Consider the following 22,173-nt stretch of genomic DNA (forward strand, 5'->3'; position numbering starts at 1 on the left):
GGGAGAAAGATTCTTATTGATTTTGATGGGTTTGGGGAAAGGTTACAGTGGAGAGGAAAAAATTACATTTGTTAACAAACACGCAAGCAATCCAGTGTTTAATAATCATCTAAAATGTGAATAATTCTGCCTGTCCTGCTGCAGTTTCCATGCTGATAATACTTAATACTTAATCAGATAGATTCATAATTTGTGTCAATATTTATAGTTCAAGGGACCTTCAGGTTGACGTGGATTCTTTAACCATACATGGGCCACTTTATTAATAGTACCCCTGAAGGAATTTGTTATTTCTTAGTTTTCTGCAAAGAAACAAAGGACTGTTAAAAAGTGACCGATACTACTGATGGAAACAAGAGCCCAGAAAACACAGTCTTTTGTTATATTTTATTTATCAGGTTTGTTTTTTTTAAATCCCTATATGGATCTTATTTGGCTCTCCATTATACTGGTGTAAACCAAGAGATATTCCACTGAAGGCAATGGATTTACACTGGTGTCAAACTCTTAATGAGGAGAATGAGGACCATTGACCTTGGGGAAGGGAAGGAAAAGAGGAAATAATATTTCATATTTCAGTTAGCTTAGACTAGCTGCTCATTGTGAAGACCAGGTCATACTAGATGGCCTCTAAGTGGCTTCAGTAAGTTATTCCCTTTGATTTTTACCCGTCATTGGATGCCAGTTACCTGGAGACTCCCTTGAGAGAGCCCAAAGGAAGTGAACAAGAAGAAGTACTTCTACTTAGGCTCTGACCTTGCAAAGACTTCATACATGTGCTTGATTTCAATGAGATTGCTTACAGTGTGTAAAGATAAACACATGTATAAATCTTTACAGGATCAGGGCCGGATTTAGGGCAGGACTGTCTTTTTAACATATTGGGGCCCTGATCCCTTGTAAACACTGCCACAGTCCAAATAACAATAATATTTAGCTTCATTTTTGTGTGAAAACCAAAGTAATTGAACTCCTGATATGCCTGTACATTTTAATCAAATCCATATTTTAATAGATAAAATTGTTCATTTGTATGTATGTATTTAGGAGGATCCAAATCCCACCTGTGTCTTCTGGGATCAAAACAAAAATAGTAAGTTTATTCCTCACATAAAATAATTGATAATATTTTTAAAGATGTCTTGGTTAATACAAAGATGCAGTTCTGTCGGGTTTTCTTTTCTTTCTTCCTTATCAGTACAAAATAGTAAATAGAAACTGAGGAAACCATTGGATGCTATTGCTTTGCTGGCTAACATTTTTTGCTTGTGACAGCCTGTAGTAGAAGTCTCCAAATAGAATATTGCACCCAATTTGAATAAGCTTTGTGCCTGGACTGTATATCCATAGGCTTCAGTATTGGGTAACAAGGATTCCAGAAGTGTCTGTATCTAATGACAATCAACTTTTGACTTATTTTCCCACTTGCACAAATCAAATACTAACTAGTCAGGAGCGTGGCTAGCATTTTAATAATCTTTTCTCAAGATTGGTCTGGAAAAGATTATGTATAGCTTCATTTTAAAACTATGGGAGCTAGCTAGGTATAAGCTTCTGCCACTAATCATGAGCCACAAGCTCTTCTTGGTTACACGGCATGAAAGGGAGCAACTTACGATAACTTAATATAAAAAGAGCCTGGACATCTGCTTCACCAGTGACAATAGCCTGTATGTCGGCAGCTCAGGGCATCCACAATGCTGAAATTGGAGTGTGTTCAGAGTTAAGCACACAGGTAAGGTTATTACCTGGCATGCTACCTTACTGAAGAGTGAAAAGATCTGCTAATGCAATGACAAAAAATGATGCTTCCTCTGACTGTTGAGGTACCTTTATAGCTTTTATACCCTGCTGCTGCCCTTTCTTCCAACTACTTCTCCTCTAAAGATCCAGTTTGCATAGGTTCTTAAAACAGGAGAGTGTGTTAAAATACAAGTTTTAGCGTGCTTCAAATATCTTGAGCCTAGATATCATTAACTAAGTATCCCATAGATCAGCTTCAGAAATAGGATATGCCATATTATCAGTTCATTATTTCGCAAAATTGACCTACCTTATATGATCTGCTCAGGCTTTTGATATTTGAAAATGTACAGTAAGCAAAATGGAAGTAGAACCATCTCTGGGGAAAATATATGGAAGACTGAGACCAAATCCTGTGAACACCAGTTTCTGAGCCCCACCATTACAGGAAACCTCCTGCCTTGCTTGTACTATGCACTATGCTCTGACAGCTAGAAGCACAGTGGATTGCTGCTAGCCAATGAAAATGTGTTATTTAATGCTTTCATATCCCATCCCCTGGCTTGTTATCCCTTGCAAAAGGTAAGCCCTTCACCTGGAAGGCCCTACTGCTGCAGACAGTTTCTTATATCTGTTTTCACCTCTCCACTACTAAGCACAGCTCTTCCTACCTTGAAACAGAGATATAATGATAGTAAACCAGGGGGTGGGAAACAGGCAAAAAAAGTGTGTTTGAGAAAAGTCTCACAAGGGGAAGGTTTCCTGTCTGAAATGGGGGCGACATTGAAAGAGTGGAAATGCAAACAGAATAGCTCAGGAGAATGAGAAGAGTTACAAATAGATGTGAGAGAAACCGGACAAGGACCTAAGATGGATATAGAGGGAAGGGAATGGGGAAGGACGAGGAGTCTATCCCAGATGACAGACTGCAGTGGATAGAAGAGAATCTAAGCAGTCTGTTTAATCTACCCCTGTGTAAGAGTACTTCATTGGCAAAAACTCTAGGAAATCAGACATTTCATTCTCTGTTGATAAAGCTCGTATTACTGGATTTGATTTATTCAATGGGGTTTTGATACTTGAAAGTAGACTAGATTTCATATAGGGACTCTAGAAGGCTGCCAAAGAAATTGTGCAATGGATTTATGGGTTTTGTTTGACGTTGTTGTAAATGTCTGTATTGCTTGATTTCTGTAGATGGGAATGGTGGTTGGAACTCTACAGGCTGCATTGCGCAAGCAGAATCAAACGAGAATGAGACAGTTTGCTTATGCAATCACCTCACACACTTTGGGGTGCTAATGGTAAGTGAACCTTCATTGTTTGCTGAAACCACACTATAATGATTTTGTTTTGGAAGGGGGATGGAGGCAGGAAAAGGGTCTCCAATAAAGATATAGATGCAGAGCTGCAGTATTACACAGGAACCTTCCCTAAAATAAAAATTGCCCCATCATGCTGGCTGGATCGGGGGGGAGAGGCATTTATTGTATTGGTAACCTTGATATATCAAAATCATAATAGTTCATGTAAGATATGTCATATCTGGTATTGATAGAAAGAATATATTGTGCTGAATAAGATGATAATACTTATGTTCATGTATTATGTATGCAAGGGAAGTTATAGATACAGTTGGTGTATCTGTATTCCAAAATATGCGGGCTGCAGGGTGCCCCAGACAGCGTGTCAGCAGAACAAAAGCCTGCTTAATGGCCCATCGAAAACTTTACAGATGCTGCAGGCTGGAAAACGCCCCAAACAGAGTGGCAGCAGAACAATGGCCTGCTTGATGGCCCATCAAAGCCTTTACAGGTGCAAGGGGGGGCTGAGAAGAGACTGGGGGCATACCTGAGGATTCACCAGGATCGGCCCATGTGACTCTAGACTCCAGTGTGGTTCCTATAAGATTCCACAAAACCGCATGGCCTGAACCAGAGGGTATATAAGGCAGTGGCCTGGGAAACCAGTTTGTCTTTGAATCCTATTCAGCCACAGAGACTTACCAACTTACCTCTGGATCAACTCATCTGCAGCTGAATCAAAGGATTAAGACCCATCCAGGTACTGGATGTATACCAGAGGAACTATACAAGCCTGCAACTCCACAAATTTTCTTGAAACCTGATGTATATGGATTTTCAATCATTTGTATGTATCTGATTGCTTTAATCCTTTAACATTTCTCTCATAGTTTCTTTCTTTCTTTTTCCAATAAACCTTTACTTTTAGTTACTAAAGGATTGGCTGGCAGCGTGGTATTTTGGGTAAGATCCAAACTTATATTGAACTGGTACTGTGGCTGACTCTTTGGGGTCAGAGGGAACCTTTTTAGTAAAGAGCAGAGAGTTTAAGTAACTGGTCTCTTTACTGGACCTAGTGGCTGATTGGGAGCCAGAGACTGGAATGCAATAGAGGGGGCTGTGTATATTTAAATACTGACTTCTTGGTAACCGGTGTGGGAAATCAAAAGCAGTTTGTGGCTGATTGGGAAGTCTGACCTTAGTGTCACTCACCAGCGCTGGAAGAATCTGCTCTCCGTTTACAGCCTGCCCTGATCTTGGCATTCTCAGGTGGCTACCCTGGGCACGGACAGGTCACAGTGGCGTAGTCGGCAGGATCCACAGAACCAGAACAGTTAGGTTTTGGATCAGAACCTCACGCTATTCCAAATTTTAAAATTTGAAATGCAGAGTGTTAAAGATTAAAGCTAGTTAAGATGAGTGATTCACAATCAGATAAAACAATCAAGCTGCAAGCCTGAAAAGAGAGACAGCATCTTCAGCATGAGAGAAAAATGGCTGAGATAAAAAGAAAAGATGAGGAGGAACTCAGAAGGCTGAAACTAGAAGCTGAGGCAAGAATTTCCAAATATAAACGTGAAATCCAAAGGATGAATGAACTGGAGAGGGCTCATTGAAGACAGATGGAGCTGTATGCTGCTGAAGAAAAGGCTCATCACGAACGGATGGAAAAAGCCAGAATCCAACTCCAGATCCTGAAAAAGCAAAAACTGTATCTTTCTGGAAGCCTAGCTTCTCTTAACAGCGATTGGGAGAAACTCTTCCCAGTTTATAGTGATTTTGATGTGTTTAATATTGATATGGTAAATATATGTAACCAAGTTAATGTCACCCAGTCCCAGAGGGAGTATAAATGTAAGTTTCCTGTGTTACTGGTAATCAAGGGGGAAATTTGTGAAGGGGGGGTGCATGACTGTAAGCAATTGTCTGTGTCTAGCCAGATATGCTGTGACAAGGAAGAGCGTGTCTCTAGCCTTGGGATTGTGGAAAATAGCAGCTTGTATGTTCAGAAAAACAGTTTATCTGCTGGGGGAGAAAAAAATCTCCAGTGTTCTGTCTGTGGAGAAGACAGAAAGTATTAAGACCCAGGAAGGAAGTGTTCCTAAACCTGTGTCTGTTGGGGGTAATGACTTGCCCATGGAGGGAGCTACCCCAGTCTCCAAAAGTTTGGAGGATTTGTCAGTTGGTTCTGGACTTAACTAAAGCCCAGAAGGACTCTGTTAGGGCTCAGGAAAAGGTTTCTTTAGAGCAGCCTCTAGCTGAAGAGGGAAGGGACATTTCTGTGGGAAATGGATTGTTGCCTAAAACTGCTCCTGAAGAAATAAAACCTCTTAGTAGCTTTTGCAAGCGGTTTGCTGAAACTGAGGGGTGTGGAAGTGAATTGGTTAAATTAGCCCAGGATGTGTCACTGCCTGTAGCAAGCAATAGTTTATATGTTAAGAGACTTGGTTCAGTTTCTGATGGCCAGAGCTTTTCACATGTGAATGGATTTGCAGGTTTTGTCTTAGAAAAGTCCAGTTTGGATACCTTGGAAAAGGTTCCAAATGAAGTGGAAATTATTAGAAAGCTTAAAACCCTGTAGTCAAGTGCCTGTGCTGAACCCTGTTTATGAGGGGCTAGTGAAAATGGTTAATATCTCTTTAAAACCAAGTCCAGACTTGAAATGGAGGGCAGTTAAGGATTTGAAAACCAGTGAATTGGCTAATGTGTGTGTTAATGCAAATTACCTGCCTGACAGGAGGAAAGAGCTACCCATAACTGTTAGCAAGGAAAATTCCTCTCGGGTGGGGCCAGCTGAAAGTGAGTTGAGTGTGCCTGGAATGGCTTGGCATTGGAGTAACATTCAGAATGAGTTTGTTAGGGCTCAACAAGAAAATGTTTCTTTAGAGGGGGCCAAAGTGGGGGCCCAAAGCCTAGCCCTAGCAGGAGGGTAATGTAAAGGCAACTGAACAACCAATGGGGGGTATGTGTCACAGTTTAAAGAAAGCTTGCACAATCACATAAGAGGAGCATAGATTATGCACCAAGAACCCACTATTAAGCTAACTAAACCTTACAAATGTTTGTAAAAAATTGAATAACATTGTTACCTCCATAATGAACCTTACAAAAAAAAGCCTGTTTAGCCATGCTAAACATGATTTTACTGTTAATATTAGAGCAAATGTTAAGTCTTGTAAATTTGTTGCTAATGCTAAGAATTGTAAAAATGTACTATGTGCCTGATGCTTTGTAAAACACTTGAAGCATATTAAAAAACTAAAAGGGGAAAGTTCCTGTGATGCATTCAGTTCCAGGGACACTCCTTCCTGCATCAATTTTGCGTGGGGGGGCGTCACACTGGCTGGATAAGGGGGACCCTTAAGGTGTATTCAGGAGCTCTGATTACTCCCTTCTACACCAGTCTCATGTTGGGGGTGTCAAGCTGGCTGGATCGGGGCGGGGGCATTTATTGTATTGGTAACCTTGATATGTCAAAATCATAATAGTTCATGTAAGATATGTCATGTCTGGTATTGATAGAAAGGATATATTGTGCTGAATAAGATGATAATACTTATGTTCATGTATTATGTATGCAAGGGAAGTTATAGATACAGTTGGTGTATCTGTATTCCAAAATATGCGGGCTGGGGGGGAGCCAGAGACTGGAATGCAATAGAGGGGGCTGTGTATATTTAAATACTGACTTCTTGGTAACCAGTGTAGGAAATCAGAAGCAGTTTGTGGCTGGTTGGGAAGTCTGACCTTAGTGTCACTCACCAGAGCTGGGAGAATCTGCTCTCCGTTTACAGCCTGCCCTGATCTTGGCATTCTCAGGTGGCTACCCTGGGCACGGACAGGTCACATGCTCCACAACTAATCCTGAAAAGAACATAGCACAATGACTCTTGTTTCTGGCCGGGTCCCATGGGTGCTATCACAACACATAATAAGTAATAATATACTTTGGGCTGTGATACAACTCTGAGCTAGAGTGGTGGTGGTCAAGCTTGGATCCAATAGAAGGCTATTATCTCGTGGAAGTAAACCAGATTTCAAAGGCATACCTTGCCAGTTCTGAAGTGGAAAAAAAAATTGATTTTGAAGCAAATATGTGATGGATAAGATCCTGAAGACACTACAGACTGAAGAGTGAAAGAGCCATAATGTATTAAATACTAGGCAAAGGGAAGCCTTGTGGTCACTGCCACCCAACTGCCATCTCATTGCTGCTGAACCTCTGACATCAGCAAAGAGGCACTCCAAGAAATGCCGAAAATGACAAGCATAATTTGACTTTATGTTTCAATTTATTCATAGCCAGTAAAAGGTGATCCAAGGGTTGGGTCAGTCAGCTGAAGTCCTAAGTAACAATCACTTCAGTAATTCCTGTTAAGGGCACAATCCAACTAAAATTATTTGTGGTGTTTAGGATCATGAAAGACCAGATGCAATTGATGGGTCTCCAGAAGACAGGTTTAGACAAAGGAGATAGGGTGGAGAAAAGCAATGTGCCAAGGACAGCTGTGGCAGAGGGTTTCAGGACTGCTCAAGGGAAGGAGAACCTGGCACTGGGAATTAATGGCTCTGTCTCCAGAGAGGCTGAGAAGATTGCAGAAGAGAGGGAAATTTACAGACTATGATGAAAGCCAGTGTTAAACAGAGATAGAGAGGAGTGGGGAGATGTAGGATTATGAGAGCAGAAAAAGTAAGAGAAAATACTGTGAGATTAGAGAGGGAGAGAGAGAGAGAGAGAGAAATGAAACTCTGATGTAGAAAGATAGATACAAAGAGAAGACCCTAGTATTTGGAAGAGAAAAAGAAAGGGGAAAATACATGTCCTGCAATCAGGTAGAAATGCCACTGAAGAGGAAAAGTCACGGCCAAAGAGCACAACGAAATCCCATCCTGAGAGTCAACAGTCTGCAGATTTGAAGAGATTTATATTTATATTTTTAATGTCAAAAGATATAAATTAATCAAAGTAGTTAGGGAAAAAAATCTTTATTTGCTATGTTCTGTAGATGGGCTTGATTCAGTTCTGTGATGTACTAATCTCAGTCAGTGTATTCCAGGGTGCAAGGCCTTTACTAGAAGAAAGTCCATCCATAGGGAACTTGTGATGGTGCAAATTACCTATACATTCTGCTCTTCCAGGGGCCTGCAGCACAGCTTCCAAACTGGATGGCATTGGTTAGAAGAGGGTATAGGCAGAATGCCAGGAGGATGCACTGTTTCATCACTCACAACCCCCCGGTACCTTGAACAATACCCTCTACTGCAGCCTCTTTTGCAGAACCATCAGGGGAGGGCTTCATAACAAATTCGGTTTACCTTCCCTTGGGGTGCTGTTGCCCCCAGGAATTTGCATAGCCTTGGATCAATGAGGTGAATCTAAATGTTTCTAAAAGAAAAAATAGAAAAAGGAAAAGTATGGAATTATGCAATCCTTTCTGAAAGGCTGATGGTTTTTTGAAATTCCCCATCTTCTCTGGGTTCCCACATCCTTAGCAACCATGCTCAGTTTTGCACTATACTGAGGCTCTCTCTCTAACATTAACATTCCTTGGCTCTAGAAACATTCTTCCAAGGAGGATGTTTGCTACTCATGCAGGTACATGTGTTTCGATTTAACCAGTTTAACTAGGATATTTTTAAAAGAAAAATAATAAATATTTGAAATACCAAGAGAGAAAATGAGGGGAAACAGGAAAATCTTTTCCTTGCAGATGATTTATGGCACCAGGAGCCATATAGTTTAAAATTTGGCTCCCCTGACACTCATAATATAGTTTTTTCCTCACATCTTGATTGAATTTAAATAGGAAAAATGTCATGAGCCTTTTTGTCCTTTTGCAGACTAATATTCTAGCTTCTCATGCTTATAGGGGAAGTTTGAACTTTCTTTAGGATATGTTCAATGTATCCCTTCTCCTACTCTAAATGTTTATGTGGCATTAAGAAGCGAGAAGGAAGTCTTCTGAATTTTGGCTGTGCTCCAATGGAAGATTTTTTACATGCTTTTTGGTTTAAGAATCCTCCTTGAATTTACACACAGATATTTAGTTACTTTCACAGGATGTTCTCTGGATTTCAATAAACTGTCTTACAAGTGTCTGACACAGGCACACAGGAATTGACAACTGCAGGCACATTTTGCATTTCCCTTTTTTAAGAATGGCATATTTTTAGAGTTTAAAAAACCCTTTTGCTAGCTATTTTTGTAAAGGGCCTATCAAACAATAACCGTAACAATAATCACCTTAAATGTGAGCATTTGCTAATGGTTACATCACAGAGATGCTGTAGTGTTTCTTATTCTCAGGCCTGCTCTACTCTAGAAAATTAGAGCATCGCTCAGGGGTTTGAAAAGTTGTACACAGTGTACACAACACTAGGTCAATGGAAGCATTCTTCTGTTGACCTAGCTACCACCTCTGAGGGAAGTGGATTACCTGCTGCAATGGTGCAACTGTGCTGCTGTAGCATTTTAAGTGAAGACAAGCCCTCAGAAAAGGAATTTATCACTGCCATTTATTTTCAGACTGTACTGTTTGGCAATTACAGTAAATTTGAGGAATTTATTGATCACCTGCCACAACACAATCAGGCTCCTTTTGGGGTGCTTATTGAAGAAGGGAAGCTGGAGGCCAGAATGGATCTCCAGACAGCAGTGGATGCAGCAGATACCTCCTCCAGGCCCATGGCTATGGCCATAGTCATGAGTAGGGAGCGTTGGCTCCATTCTTCTGGGGTTTCCTTGGTAGAAACACTATTGAAGACCTACCTTTTGATAAAGCCCATCTTCATACTCAGAAGATGGATGAATTGTTGCATGTGCTCAAGAATTCCAAGGCCACCCTTTGCTCTCTGGACATCTACACTCCTGTCCCGAAGCAAAAATTTCACTGCCAAACCTATTCAACGCTATGGGTCTCCTCAGTTCTACTCTCAGAGACCTTATGAGCCAACAAGAAAATGCCAAAAGACACAGAGGGGCCCCCTTCGCAAGCTTTGATGTCACAGCTGCAACCTCCAGCCAAGAGGTATTTCTGATGTGAGCCCGAGTGCCACCAACCTCTACGCCTACCATCTCACAACTCTCCTGCTCCTTTTGGGGATTGTTTAGCACTCTTTTCCCACAGCTGGAGTGTAAGAACAATCGATAAATGGGTGTTGAACATCATCCACCGTGGCTAGATGATCGAGTTTATCACGCTACCTCCTCAAAGACACCCCTTTTCCATCCTCCTTCAGAGACCACTCTCATGACACCATTCTCGCCCAAAAGGTGAACTCCTTGTTACAATAGGGAGCAATAGAACACATTCCCCCAGAGTATCAGGGAATAGGATTCCGCTCAACTTATTTCCTGATACCAAAGAAGAAAGGCGGATGGAGACCAATCCTCAATCTCTGGTACCTCAATCATTTCATCCACAAGCTCAGGTTTTGTATGGACACGCTGACAGAGATAATCCTATCCTTAGAGAAAGGCATATGGTTTACAGCTTTCAATATAAAGGGCGCTTATTTTCATATCAATATTCATCTAGCCCACAAACATTTTCTGAGATTCACAGTGAGCATCCACCATTTCCAGTACAGAGCACTCCCCTTTGGGAAATCCACCACTCCCAGAGACTTCACCATAGTTTTTTCTGTCATAGCAGCCTATATCAGATGTTATGGTGTCCTTGTGTTTCCATATCTCGATGATTGGCTCCTAACCACAAGCTCCAGGCAAGAAGCCCTCACAGCAATCTCCATGTTACTTAATCTTCTTTCTTTCTTCGGAGTCAGCATTAACATTGAGAAATCGATCCGAGAGCCCATGCAGTCTCTGGACTTCATAAGGACTACAGTAAATTCAGTCACAGCATAAGCTTACTTATGAGCGGACAGGTTCCAGGCGATAAACAATGTCATAACTCACATCATAAACAATCCATATGTACTAGTAAGGACTTGCCTGTCCTTCCTCAGCTACATGGCTTCATGTACCTGCGTGATCTCCTTCGCACAACTCCACCTTTGCTGCCTCCAGATATGGCTCCAGTCCGTTTACTTGCCAAACCGTCACTCCATGGCTTCCATGCTGACAGTCCCTACCAAGGTGCTACTATCCCTACAGTGGTGGACCCACGTCATGTATGTATGGGGGTTCCCTTTCTTTCCTTTGCCTCCAGACAAGATGATTATCACTGACGCATCCCGGGTAGGCTGGTGGGCTCACCTCGATGACCACATGGCTCAAAGAGCACGAACTCCCAAAAAATCCAGGATGCTCACAAACATCCTGGAGCACCGAGCTGTAAGAAGAGCATGCCAATCCTTCCTTCCCTTCATGTGCTTCCATCATGTTCTTGTCATGTCAGATAACACCACCACTGATTTTTACATCAACAAACAGAGACTATGCACAGAGGCAATCAATCTCTGGAATTGGTGCTGGCCCAGACAATTCTGGTTCCCCAATCTTCTCTGCATGTCTTCCCACCCACGATTCCCATCCCCATCTGCCCAGATATGCTGACCCACTGCAAAGGCAAGATCAGACATCCTAGTCCACATGTACTACACCTCCAAGCGTGGTATTTGGATGGTCATCTGCCTTAGAATAAATGTGATCTTCATCTGTATAGGACATCCTTTCTAGAAGTAGGAAAGACTCCACCAATCGTTGTTATCAGGCCAACTGTTGATGTTTTTCATCATGGGGTCAACAAAAAGGTGTTTTACCAGAATGAGCAGGGCTCCCCCTTATGCTGGATTATGTTCTGTCACTGAAGTCATCAGGTCTCGCCATCAGTTCCTTGAAAGTACACCTGATAGCAATTAGTGCGTTACACCCTCCAGTGGAAGGTTTCTCTTTCTTTACACACCCTACATTATGGAAGGGGCTTATCAGCACCTTCCCACCTATCCAAATGATAACTCCTCAAAGGGATCTGAATCTTGTTCTCTCTTTGCTAACAAAGCCCCTCTTTGAACCTTTAGCATCGTGCTCTATGTTCCTCCTTTCCATGGAAGTCACCTTCCTTGTTGCTATCACTTCCACAAGAAGAGTTGGTGAACTTGGTGCTATGATGGTGGACCCACGGTTTTCCAGAGAGATAAAGTCTCCCCACAACTACCCTGTAAGTTCTTACCAAAGGTGGTTTCTCAATTGCACATCAATCATCCATTTGCTTACCTGTTTTCTTCCTGAAACCACATTCATCTGCAGAGGGACATCAACTCTATTCCCTCTATGTTTAACAACTCTGGCCTTCTAGCTGCAGAGAATTTAACCAATCAGGAAGTCCTCTAGACTATTTATTGCAATAGCAGAGAGACTCATGGGACAGGCCATCTCCACCCAGAGAATCTCCAAATGGATTTCGGAGTGTATCAAATTCTGCTACCATTGTCAGGTCTGCCTCCCCTTACAGGGATATGAGCTCACTCCATGAGGGCTCAGGCTTCAACCTCAGTCTTCCATCAGAATGTGCCGCTAATTGACATATGTAGAGCGACCACATGGAGTTCTGTACACACCTTTGCTATGCATTATGACTTAGTCAAGACATGGCATGGTGGTCCTCTGTATTACTATTGCATCCTCATTCTCTCACCCTCCTCTACCTTAGATACTGCTTGTTAATCAAGAGGATTAAAAGATTAAAAGATAAAAAAGAGGAGGAGATTACTTACTTACCTGTAACTGGAGGTTCTTTGACATCTGTAGTCTCTACTGTATTCCACTTCCCATCCTCCTTCTCCTCTGCTATGGATCTGCTGGATTCACAGTGGAAAAGGAACAGGAGACGTGGTCAGTCCACCCACCCTTTAGCTTCTGGGACAGAAGCATGAGGCAAGCAGAGCATATGTGCGGACCAACAGGCACTATTTCTTCAAATTCTCTGACTCCAGGCATAACCCTCAGTGGAATACAGCTAGGAACCTCACATGTTAAAGAACCTCCAATTACAGGAAGTAACCTTCTCTTATGGCACAATGTTTTCTGCTGATCCCAGCCATAACAATACTTATTGCACAATGTTTTCAAGGGATGTGGAAGGAAGTCAGAGGTATGACAACTATATACTAAATATTCGAAAACTTAAATCCTAGCATTTGAATTATGTAGATATTGCCAAAGTGTTCTTGAATTTTTGCTTGACTTATCATGCTCATAAAAAAGGAGTTTGCAGCCACTTAAGCCTCTTTCTCTTCTCTCATGTAGGACCTTCAGGGAACTGCTTCACAAATAGATCCACAAAATACCAAAGCTCTCACCTTTATCACCTACATTGGTTGTGGAATATCTGCCATATTTTCAGCTGCAACTCTTCTGACATATATTGCTTTTGAGTAAGTATTTGTGCTGTCAAAAACAATTCAGAACAATTATTTGTAATAAAATAAGCGCAGACCAGGATTTTTTGTTTGATTGGGGGCGTGCATCCATGTGTCTCACCAAAAGTGAAGGAACAGCATTGTGCTCCTCTGTTACACATAGAGTGTTTCTTGCAAAGAGACCCAAGCACAGATTCTCTCTTCCTAGTTGGGCCATTTTGTGCTGCTCAGGCCAGGCAAACTAGCAGAATCCTGGTCCCAAATAATCTTCTCAAGGGGCATAATATATCCTCCAGATTCTAAACATTTATATATTTTAAAAATCTACCAACATGTTGCTCAGTCTTTTTTTTAAACTCCCTATTTAGGCCTCACAGTTCCTAAATATAACAGGAAAAATCCTGCCATTTCAGGCTGGAGACTTTCAGTAGAGAGGGGAAGTGAAATGAAGATATGCCATCTACCACAACTATTCTGAAAACATCCTACGGAAATGGCAGGATGGCTCAGAGACAAGGGGACTGTGCAGGGACACAGTGCTGGGGAAGATGGGAAGGGGAGGTGAAGTGAAGTTTTGTCAGTTTACAGCCGCACAATCTCATGAATAATCCTGCTGTAACCGGACAGGATGGTTTATAAAAGATGGGATTATACAGTGGGGCACTCTATGAGGCTCTTAAAAAGTACCCCATGTACCACCAATTACTGAATTCTGTACAAACCCTACGGTATAATGCTGTGGTCCAAAGAGGACATAATTTGCTGGGTAGGTTTCCAGTACATGAACTGTAGTATGCAATAGTTGGAAGGAAAATTCGTTTGATTTTTAAGTTCATTAAGATTTTACAAACCACAGAGAATGAGAATCCGTGGTGGACTATGTCCCATTAAAAAAAATGAAGGTCTTTTTTTTTTTACATTGGAAATTAGCTTTTGGTCAATACTACATTTTTAAAGCTTTTTCCTTCAATTTGTCTACGTTATTCAATGAAACACAAAACACATGTTTTAAAATGAAATTTGAAGGGTTTTTTATATACACATAGTAAATTAGATACCTACTATAATGACAGTAAGGTCATTTTTTAATGAGCCATTGCTTCTGGTCAAGAATAGCTGTGGTTCTCTTCCTAAGAAATGCAGCAGAGAATTTCAACAATAGCCCATTAAAGTACATCCCATCATGCCTTATTGCTACATCAGTTTATTATCAAGAAGAGACCATTGCTCCTTATTTCCTTTGTAAATTGGTAACACCAGCTGCTGTAAATACCTCAGAACATTTTGGCTACTTAATATATGCCTCTGTTTTTGTCTCTCTAGGAAGTTACGAAGAGATTACCCCTCCAAAATCTTAATGAACTTGAGCACAGCCCTGCTCTTTCTTAACCTACTCTTCCTGCTTGATGGTTGGATTGCATCATTCAACATAGAAGGCCTATGCATAGCCGTTGCTGCCCTTCTGCACTTTTTCCTTCTGGCCACCTTTACGTGGATGGGATTGGAAGCAGTCCACATGTACATTGCTCTAGTAAAAGTGTTTAACACCTATATAAGGCGATACATACTGAAATTCTGCATCATTGGCTGGGGTACGTGGGAGAAGATGTATATTTTCAAATTATTATGTATTACTGTGTATTCTGGCAATACCAAGTGGCCCCAACTGAGGTTAGAATCCCATTGTGCTAAGCACTCTATAAACATTAGAGCTGAGCTAATAATTGGTTCAGTGGCGAAACCGAAAAATTTGGGGAACAAAAATGTCAGGTTGAACAAAATGTTTAATGAAATTGAATGCAATGAAATTTTTTCCAGTTTTTCTCGGGGTTGTTTTACGTTTTGTACGCTTTGGTTTGTTTGTTTTAGCAAGCTTCGCTACATTTTGAAAATAAATGTCAAAAGGAATCAAACCAAGATTTACTGAGCCTCTGTCCAGTGCCTTAACCACAAGTAAAATGAATTACTGAAAAATATCAGTAGGATTCATGAAACAAGGCTTTTCTTTTTCATTTTTTTTTCTATATCAGAACCTTTGGCTTCTGCCAGACATGCTGGCTGAATGCATTTGTTGTATTTAAAATAAAAAAGAGCAACACAAAACCAGGTTCCGTGTAGTAAAAGTAAGCCTCGTGACTGGTGCTCTTTCTGGCAGTCTCAGCAGAGAAGACAAGGATTGAATGGTCAAGGAAACTGACTCCAGGTGTAATAGTATTATTTATTCCTTAATTCATTAATGCTTTTAAAGCACTTTGAGATCCTTAGATGGAGATTTGAAGTGTATCTAATTTGTGAGAAATCATTTATTTGATATTGTTCTTCCATGCTGTGGTATGACATGGGCAGATCTGGAATTATATGGCTACTTAAGATACTCTACACTGAAGGAAGCATTTTCAGCTCTTGTGATCATCAATAATTCAGCTTTGTCTGGAGGTTTCAGATGCTTTGGGATTTGAAAACAAAAATACAATAGCTTTCTCTTGTATTACAGGTTTACCTGCTCTAGTGGTAGCAATTGTGTTAGCAAGCACAAACACAAATGCAAGTCGTGTCTATGGCAAAGTTTTATATGGCAGAGATGCTAAAGAGAAAGGAGGAGATGATTTGTAAGTCTTTTTTTTTTTAATCTGTTACAGTTCTGTGTGTGCATTTTGCAAAGGATTTGGGAGTGGCCCAGCTGGCAATCATTAATGGTCTCATAAAGTTTCGAGCTAAAGAACAAGAAGAGGGCATGATCATTATCTTCCACATTATTTGCTTCTGAAGCCTTATAAAAGCTATGAGAAAGTTGGAAGAAATCCTACATTACAAAAGCCATGTAAAAAATATCCCTGTGCTGCTGAAAGTGAATAACCCATAGCTTTGCTGCTTCACAAAAATAAAAATACTGTGATTGGTTTTGTCTTAAATTTTTCACTTTTTGATGGAAACGAAAGATTTTTTTAGGGGGGAAGGGAGGAAGAGGTTGCTTAACAATCATGTTTCCTTTGTAAATGAAACAACCTTTTCACAACGTAAGCCACCTAGCACATGTCTGCCACATTTTTATGTAGACATTCCCAACAACAATCTCAGAGAAGCTTATTTTCTCACTAACTCCATCTTATCATATTATCTATTTAAACAACTAAAGAGGAACATAGTTTTTAGTATCTAAAGAATGACTGTATATTTTGTTTTGTTTTTCAAAACAGCTGCTGGATCAAGGATGACGTTGTCTTTTACGTGACTTGTGCTGGTTATTTTGGAATCATGTTTCTTATGAACATAGCGATGTTCGTGGTGGTGATGGTGCAGATTTGCGGGAGGAATGGGAAAAGAAGCAATCGGACCCTGCGGGAAGAGGTCCTGAGGAATCTTCGTAGCGTGGTCAGCCTGACCTTCCTGTTGGGCATGACATGGGGTTTTGCCTTTTTTGCCTGGGGCCCCTTGTACCTCCCTTTCACGTACCTCTTCTCAATATTCAATTCATTACAAGGTAAGATTAATTCCATTTCAATAAATAAAGCAAGGATTCAGCTGCTAATGTTATGGGAGCGAGTACCTCTAGTGGTTTGACCAGGAGACTCAGAACCAGGTTTCTTAGGATCTGTCATTGGCACTAACTCACCGTGTAAACATGGGGCACTTAATTCTCTCCATGCTTCATTTCCCATCTGTAAAATAATAAGGCCTACCTCACATGGCTATCGCAAGGCTTAATTAATTAATGCTTGCAACATTCTCTAAGTCCACCAGCCCTGCTTTTGTACTGCTGACAGTTAAAAGAAACACCAGTGACTGACTACAGCAGTCTGTTCAGGGTCTGTTTCATTTATTGAAGATCTGGGGATTTTATTTTTTCAGCGTAGTTTATCCTTCAATTGTGGAAAATTCTGTAAACTGTAATCAAGTTATTGTGCATCATAAATTATAGAATTATGCCACTGATATTTAAAGTAATTTAAATTCAAGCAAATTTGTGCATGCACCAGCCAGCATCAGAATCCCCTGCACTACAAAAAAACCAGTTGTGGTTGTTCACCTTTTGAGTTCGAAGATGACCATGACATCACTGATTGGTTTGGTTTCTGTGAATACGTGAGTGGCTGATCAGGCCAATTTGAGCTTTGAACTCCCTGTGGCACACTGAACAAGAAATGCTGCTATGGGTTACTTGATTAACAGCGGACATGCTGCTGGTATGACATTTACGCTACTGGCGCTTCTGCTCTATCACAGTAGTTCTCCTCCGCTCATAGACTGTGGCTCCAGTATGGATGAGACTTCGCCATGTAGAACGATCCTGAGTGAGATCTTCCCACAACTCTGGGTCAATGATGAAATGCCTCAAGGATAATTTGAGGGAGACTTTGAAATGTTTCTTTTGGCCTTTCTGAGAGCGCTTTCCTTTAGCTCACCATAAAAGATCTTCTTTGGCAGTAGCTCAGCTGACATGGCTTGCCCATCTCATTGAAAAGCTCTGAGAGGCTTGTGTGTCCCAATGACCCTCAGAACTATATCATCTGAAGTCTTGTACTCCTGGTAGAGCCACCCTGGGTGAACAGATCTGAGATGACATTCCAGACGAAGCGCAGTCCAAACTTCTCAAGACAGGTCAGGCTGCGCCTCCTACCATAAGTAACAGTAGACAGTACTTCCTGTGACTGTTGATCAGAGTGGAGAGCTACAACTGGCTCCCTCTGGAAAGTCTTCTCTGGTGGACCAGGTGGTCAAGCAGATATGCTTATCTCGCTGACTGTGAAGGTGGATGGTATGAGCTCTGTGGACAGCCTAGGGCATCAGTTCAGGTGCAACAGGACCTGATAGCCTTCCACTGCATCCAGACCTGTCTCCAGACATCTTGATATTGTTGTGCCACTGGATTCAGACAGGCCTGGGTGAGAGAGCGAGGGAGACTCTGCGCAACTTTCGCTTAAATCCAGTTCACACACTAGCCATGACATCAACTACTCGTTTCTCCCTCAAGTTCTGTGGTGATGGACAAGCAGTAAAGCAGATGATGCGGATACACTGGGAGCTGCAGCTGCAGATCTGCACCCAGGCAGCTCTGGGTATAGGGTCACTTTTCACTGGACTGAAGCAGCAGTGGAATTCAGCAGCCCCCTGGGTGACTGAGCAGTCCTATTTAGGATCATACTGCTCACCTCCATAGTATGAGGAAGGGGCTATAAATGGTGTCCTAAACATTGTCTGCTTCACCTTAACCCTGGTCAGCATACTGCAGCTGATGGGGGATCCTGCTACAGTGGTTGAAAAACAAACAAAAAGACAAATAATGTAAAAAAGACCACTCACCATTGGTACTTGGCATGTGCATACATTAATGGACTACATAATAGCAGATAGACCAGAGAGAAAAACAGCACTAGCTGGTAGAGAACTGGCCAGATGTAACATCCACATATCAGCCTTGAGTGAAACTCGCTTAGCTGAAGAAGGACAACTCACTGAAAAAGGAGCCAGTTATACCTTTTCTGGAGTGACCATAGTAAAGAAGAGTGATGTGAAGCTGGTGTTGGGTTTGCTATCAAAATACAGCTAGTCAGCAAGCTTATGAATTTCCCAAAGAGTGTGAATGATAAACTCATGCTAATGAGACTCCCACTGTTTGGGAAAAGATGTGCAACTATCACCAGGACCTATGCACCCACCATGATCAACCCAAATGCAATCAAGGACAAATTTTATGAAGACCTGGGGTCCCTTATCACAGATGTGCCGCAGGCAGATCAGCTCAACATCCTTGGTGACTTCAACGCTAGAATTGGTGCAGATTACCAGGCCTGGGCAGGTGTGATGGGAAAAAATGGCTTCAGGAAATGCAACAGCAACAGGCTCCTCCTGCTGAGGAAATGCACTGAACAGGACCTCCTCATCCCCAGTACAGTCTTCCGCCTGCCAAACCATAACAAGACATCTTGGATGCATCCATGCTCCAAGCACTGGCATCTCATTGATAATGTCATCATCAGGAGAAGAGACAGACAGGATATTAGAGTGACAAAGGCCATGAGAAGTGCAGAATGCTGGACTGATCACAGGCTCATAGACTCCAGGCTGAATATCCGGATATATCCTAGTAGACGACTACAAGGTAAAAAAGCACCCAAAAAACTTAGTATCTCCAAATTGAAACAGAAGAACACGAAACAGGCTTTTGTCAAAGAACTGTGCAACCAACTTGTAACAACTGATGCCAACTCCAGTAAAGGAAAATTGGGAATCCTTTAGAGACTCTGTGTACTCAGCTTCATTCAACAGCCTCAGTGGGTTGATGAAAATAGTACTGATATAAGAAGACTGATGGAAACATCAGCTCCATAAGGCCTGTTTAGGGGACAGCACTTCAACACCTAAGAAAGCAGCCTTCAACAGCATCAAGAGGATTGTCCAACGCAAACTTAGAGAGAGATGAAAAACTCATGGCTGAGCAACAAGGCATATGAGATTCAGTCCGATGCAGACAGGAATGATATGAAGAACTTCTATGATGCTCTGAGGACAATCTATGCTACGAGCATAGATGGCACCACAGTGTTCACTGATAAAGAAAAGATACTGCAAAGGTGGACACAACACTTTAACAACAGTCTCAATCAACAATCACCTATTAGCGAGGTGGCAATTGATTGATTGATATCAACATAGATCTCTTGCTGATATGCTGACTGAAACAGCAAAAGTGATTTACCTGCTGTCAAATGGTAAAGCACCTGGAGCAGATGCTATACCAGCAGAAGTCTATAAGGCTGGAGACCTGCACATGGCTTTGAAACTGACTGAATTTTTCTAGTCAATGTGTATTCAAGGAACTATATCCCAGTAGTTGAAGGATGCATCCATTGTTCACTTGTACAAGCAGAAAGGTAACAAACAATCCTGCAACAACTATTGCGGCATCTCCTTGTTGTCAATAGCCAGCAAAATTCTCATCAGAATTCTGCTGACCTGTCTAATGCAACAGATTGAACAAGGGCTCTGCCTGAGAATCAGTGTAGCTTCAGGAAAGATTGTGGAACCATAGACATAGTGTTTGCAGCTCATCAACTTCAGGAGAAATGCCTGGAACAGAACTCCCACCTGTATATGACTTTCATTGATCTGACAAAAGCATTTGATACAGTCAGTCGGGAGGGCCTTTGGAAGATCATGGAAAAATTCGGTTTTCTGGAGAAATCATCTCAATGATTCAGCAATTCCATGCTGGCATGCTCGCTCGCGTTATGGATGACAGTGAGTTTTCCAAACCATTCCCAGTCACCAGTGGAGTCAAGCAGGGCTGTGTGTTCGCCCCAACCCTCTTCAGTAGGATGTTTTCTGCCGTGCTTACAGATGCCTTTCGAGACTGTGACACCGGGATTGGCATCTGATTCTGGACTAATGTCAAGCTTTTATAAGAATGTCATTAATAGAGAGCATATCATCCCACCAACAAATAAATATAGAGATAAAAATAAATCTTTACAAAGGTCAGCAAAGGTAATTTCCTTCATGGAAAAGCACATGACATTTGTGCTGTGTGGATTTCATACTATCTGCTACAGGTGAAACAAATTTACTGCTGTAAGAGATTTACTAAGCTTTCATGGGAGGAGCATAATATTGGTAAAATGTGAGTCAAAATGTCCAAAAGATGTTTGAATCTGGTGTTTTAAATATTTTTCTCCCCAAATTCTGATATGATTTACTTCTGATTAAGAATAAGGCAATGTATCAATGAATAACACATAAGGCCAGGAGAGATTATATGGGAAGAACATAAAATGAAACTGAAAAAATGCAAGTTAAAGGTCTGATTCAGCAAGTGTTCTGTGAAGAGAATTCACATTGCCTTCAGTAGGGTCTTATGTGAAATGCGCCTACGGGACTGAGCCCTAGTTCAGAACCTCTAAGGAAAAATGATCTTTTTCAGTGAGCGAGGCAGACTTTAAAAGCAATAAAGGAAAGAGGAAATGGAGGGGAAATAACCCAAGGAATGAAAGCAGATAGCAAATTAAACATGAGCTTGCAATGCAATATCATGGCAAAAGATGCCAGCATTTTAACTCCTAGGCTGTCTGTAAAGAGGCATCACACCATGAAGCAGGGAGATGATAATCCTGTATCAAACACCAGCCTGTCTGGAACTAGAATATTACTTATATTTCGGGATATCTCCACGCTAGAAAGATTTGATAAAGTCGAGGAAATTCAGAGAAGATTAAAAAAAATCATTGAGGCTGGAGGCATGCACCTGCGAGTAATGGGATGAAACTGAGCAATGGAAAATTTAAGATATATATCAGGAAATGTTTCCTAATAGTGACATGCATTAGACTGTAGGATAGTTTCTCCAGGGAACTGGTGTACGTCCCAGTGTTGGAATAATTTATAGTGCACAGGACAAACCATTAAAATACACTGAAAAGCACTTCCTGCAGATGGAGTAGGAGACATCCATTAAATTCAGTGGGCTTTGGGTACAATCAAATGGGTAAATTAAGGCCCCCTAGTTCAGCAATGCACTTAAATACAAGGTTAATTTTCAGTATGTGAAAAATCCTATTGATTTCAGCGGGGCTACTCGTGTGCTTAAAGTGAAGCACATACTTAAAGTGTGTTACTGCATCAGAGCCTAAATGCAGATACAACACTTCATACATCATTTGCCCCTTTCTATTACTTAAAGTACTAGGGGGTGGTACTTCATGGAGTTTATACACAGACCAGGGGTTCCTTGCATCCTTCCATCCCATCCCACAAGCTCCCTGTGAACCACCCTCCCATCACCCTTCATTTCAGGGACTCCTTGCAACTT

At 41.4% G+C, this 22,173-nt stretch overlaps 1 protein-coding gene across 1 annotated transcript in view; it reads left to right on the forward strand.

Annotated features, from left to right (window-relative positions):
- Window positions 1–22,173, forward strand: part of ADGRG6 (adhesion G protein-coupled receptor G6) — a 155,327-nt gene that overhangs the window by 118,507 nt on the left and 14,647 nt on the right. The window contains exons 17-22 of the mRNA XM_067542342.1: window positions 1,048–1,093; window positions 2,941–3,047; window positions 13,258–13,385; window positions 14,694–14,962; window positions 15,865–15,979; window positions 16,568–16,851. Of these exons, the coding sequence (XP_067398443.1) occupies window positions 1,048–1,093; window positions 2,941–3,047; window positions 13,258–13,385; window positions 14,694–14,962; window positions 15,865–15,979; window positions 16,568–16,851 (949 nt within the window). The remainder of the gene's footprint in view (window positions 1–1,047; window positions 1,094–2,940; window positions 3,048–13,257; window positions 13,386–14,693; window positions 14,963–15,864; window positions 15,980–16,567; window positions 16,852–22,173) is intronic.

Source organism: Emydura macquarii, unplaced genomic scaffold (genome assembly GCF_026122565.2).
Source record: "Emydura macquarii macquarii isolate MOO-44397 ecotype Brisbane River unplaced genomic scaffold, CSIRO-AGI_Emac_v2 contig_705, whole genome shotgun sequence".
Taxonomy (NCBI): domain Eukaryota; kingdom Metazoa; phylum Chordata; order Testudines; family Chelidae; genus Emydura; species Emydura macquarii.